This window comes from Helianthus annuus, chromosome 16 (assembly GCF_002127325.2).
Source record: "Helianthus annuus cultivar XRQ/B chromosome 16, HanXRQr2.0-SUNRISE, whole genome shotgun sequence".
Lineage (NCBI taxonomy): Eukaryota > Viridiplantae > Streptophyta > Magnoliopsida > Asterales > Asteraceae > Helianthus > Helianthus annuus.
The window spans coordinates 61,269,774-61,273,049 of record NC_035448.2 but is presented as its reverse complement, the minus strand read 5'-3'; the positions used below and the strand labels follow the sequence as shown (position 1 = coordinate 61,273,049).

General features: G+C 39.3%; 1 protein-coding gene across 2 annotated transcripts; it reads right to left on the bottom strand.

The window, feature by feature from the left end:
* Positions 1 to 644: 644 nt before the first annotated feature.
* On the bottom strand, positions 645 to 1,718 carry LOC118488336. 2 transcript variants are annotated; one of them, XR_004884262.1, is made up of 3 exons: positions 1,623 to 1,718; positions 1,364 to 1,527; positions 645 to 1,214 (listed from the first exon to the last, which is right to left on the bottom strand). XR_004884262.1 is itself a non-coding variant. In XM_035985732.1 (3 exons), exons 1-3 carry the CDS (start codon positions 1,668 to 1,670, stop codon positions 904 to 906), a joined length of 588 nt encoding a protein of 195 aa, XP_035841625.1. In that variant the 5' UTR covers positions 1,671 to 1,712; the 3' UTR covers positions 645 to 903. The 2 variants fall into 2 exon arrangements, 1 of the variants encoding a protein (XP_035841625.1); XM_035985732.1 differs by having other exon boundaries at positions 645 to 1,279; positions 1,623 to 1,712.
* Between the last annotated feature and the right edge of the window lie 1,558 nt (positions 1,719 to 3,276).

Genomic DNA, 3,276 nt, shown 5'->3' with positions numbered 1-3,276 from the left:
AATTCCGTAATTCACTATAAATATTAGACAATTGCACTTTCATTTACACTAGCACGTGTAATACACTACTTTTTACGTTACCAATATTAGAAATGCACATGTGCATCTATATGTATCAACATGAAATAAGGTGTGTTGGTACACTACTTTCTCTTTCATCTATCATTCCATCCATAATACACAAGCATATGCACATGTGCATTTTTGTCATTTATTTGACAAATTCCCTAATTCATTACACATATTAGACAATCGCACTTTCATTTACACTACTATATGTAATACATTACTTTTTACATTACCAACTAGAAGAGTAACCCGCCGCGATGCGGCGGGGGGCTAGACTTATATTTACATTAAGCAAGTTGTGATTTACATCCGTTAGGTTAGATAGATTAGCTACAACCAAGAGTTTGTGTCCAGGGTTGTACATATGTTATAGTTGCAACTTAGGTTACTAACACTAAGCTATGTTAGTTACATAAGTTGCACAAAAGACATATTCCTAGAGGACATGGCTTGCTTAACTATTACCTACAACTGCGTTTTTTCTAGTTGGCAACTGTACAAAAGGTGTTCGACGTCCATATCATTCCCCGCGCCCCATGCGTCCCTTCTTTGAAGTGTTGCTGCTATTTGGGATGGCAAAGATGTTGGTTAGTAAGGTTTGTGTAATAAGATATGTGAGTATTAATTTAGCGAAGCATTAATTAGCTTAAGATTACAGTAAAAAATCCAACGCACTAACTTAAGATAAATACACCTGCTTTAAGCTTACTTGTCCAAAAAAAAGTATATGCAAACTTTCTATATAATCTATGGGTTATGGGCTAACAAAATGCTAGAAATTAACGGGCTACAAAAAGCCTAAAACGAACGGACTTCTTAAGCAATCCATGGACATCAAGTGGTGTTGAGTTTGTTATGTTTACCTGGCGATTCGTCTAGATGGCGTTTTTGTTGGTTAAGCTTGGGGTTGGGTGTTTTTGGTGGAGGAGCGCCCATGTGTTGCTGCTGAATGTTGTCAGTTGATGTATGCACAACAAGAGGATCCGAAACATTGGTGACGACATATTGTTTCCCTCTAACGGATATGTGCATTATTTTTGGTTTTCCAATCATGTCATGGATTTCCTTTGGTAGCATTTTAGGATCTGTGTAGCCATTGTTTGTCATCATTTCAGCACAAGTTGTTTTCAGTAGGGCGACCATTCCTTCATCAAAGAATGTGACATCAACCGGTTTTGTTGAGTCGTTGATAATTGCGTTAAGGAAGAACCTGATTTGTTAGACGTGCTTAGCTATTTAGAAATGGTTCAGTGCATGTATAAATTTATGATTACCAAGTGAGGTTAAAGCTTACTTGAATTTTGGTGAAATATCGTCGTCATCTTTACAGACGTAGTTTAAGGAACCATCTTGCTCTGGGTAGACTTTCTTATTGCATTTTGAGCAGTGAACGTAGAACCAACCACGTTTTTCATAAATTTTTCCAATCCACGCATGACACCTGAACCGTGTAGAATTCTGCGTTGTGGTGGTTAGAATTAGCTATGGGAATGACCTAATATTATAATTATGTTGGTAATATAAATAATTATTGTGTAGTTTAATGCTCTAACCTGCTCTTGTGCTCTTTGTGCTGAGGTTAATTCCAGAAGAGTAAGCATTGGATCTTCTAAGTCTTCCGGCTGAATTGGTGGCCGTGCTTTCAACCTATATTCATCAAATGGAAGATAAAAAACACTTACTTTTTGTTTTTTAGAGATATATTTGCAGCAGAGGTTATTTTTGGGGTTTAGTTTGTTACCTGGTGACATATTCTATAGTTTGTGGCGTATCAGGGTTTATGGCAACTTCTGTTAGGTGGGTGGACTCAAGTTGCATCATTGTTTTTGGTCACGCAAACATTAGGTAATAAAAGCCTATATTATATTTGCTAGCCAATGTATAATAAATTTAGTTACTTGAGTATTTTGAAACTTGTGTTGATGTGATTGCCACAATGTTGCCTGGTCCGACATCTGGCCCGATCAGATGCCTTTTGTCTGGCCAAAGAGTTATCTCCACCCGGTTCATCCTGTATTGTAAAGAGACATTTGTCGTTGTTATGATTCAATAGTGGTATTAAACCGTTTAGGAATGTTTGCTAAGCTTACCGCTCGTCGCGTAGGACCACCTTTGTGAAACAAAATGTTCACATCTATAGGCCCATGTCAAACGCCTTCTTCACAAATTTAATGTATCAGAAAATTTGTCATCCTGGAATCCTTTAGCTCACAAACTTGACCCTAATACAGACCCATAAAACAATATATATATATATAACTATTTGCAAAAGGAAATTGCTAGTAACTCTTGAAAACGTGAATCTAGGAACGCCTTGCCTTTCATTTGTTCTATGTTTGCATTACCATCGGTCCTATGTACCGATATTATTGCTTAATTTTAAACAAAATATATAACGAAAGGAAATGTGTCTGAACTTATTAGAGAAGTAATGCTTAAATGGGTTACAACAGTGAAAAAAAAAACACAAGAAAGGAGCAGTGACAGTTGTAAAACTTTGGTTACAAAGTATTATTAAGGGAACTCGAGCCACATATCATTTGGGGTTTGGGTAGGTGCTACCCATGCAGCTACATTGTCGCAGGTTCGACGGGTAGCACTAGACGAGTAGGGTTTGCAAGTGTTTCATATCAGTACCAAAGTGGATAGGGTCATGAGGGTGAAGGGGGTTTTGGACCAACCCAACCCCACTCGACCCGAAACCCGTTCCAACCCGATACCCGTTCTGACCCGAACCCGTTCCGACCCGAACCCGTTTCAACCCGAACCCGTTTCAACCTGAACCAAAACAACCCATTTTTTAATCGACCCGAACCCGTTTTGGCCCGAACCCATTTTAACCGATCACCCGACCCGAGCCAACCCGACCCGTTTGCCAGGTCTACTTTTTATATTCAATTTTTTTAAGGTCATGGGTGTACCCACCCCAAGCCGAGTGGGCGGGCACACCCCTACTTTGTTTTCACTTTGTGGGCATGCATATAAGGAACTCAACATGATTTTAAGATGCGACGACATGGGGAACACCATGCTGCGCATAGTGGCGCCGTTGAGGGTGCCCCTACTCCCTACTTGGGATGATGACATTGTCCGTGACAAAGCCACCCCTTCTTTTGTAGGTTGTACCTTATGCATCTAGGGTTGTACATAAGGATTAATAGACGAATGATGAGTATTTTCATGAAAGTTAAAAGAGGGTCCGATGAA

Bases quoted from the DNA above. Each gene is read 5' to 3' on its own strand.
- LOC118488336 (XM_035985732.1), bottom strand. From the start codon at position 1,670: ATGCTTACTCTTCTGGAATTAACCTCAGCACAAAGAGCACAAGAGCAG. The intron at 1,528-1,622 runs GTTAGAGCATTA...ACCACAACGCAG, and splicing joins CACAAAGAGCACAAGAGCAG to AATTCTACACGGTTCAGGTG. The intron at 1,280-1,363 runs GTAAGCTTTAAC...CTAACAAATCAG, and splicing joins GATATTTCACCAAAATTCAA to GTTCTTCCTTAACGCAATTA.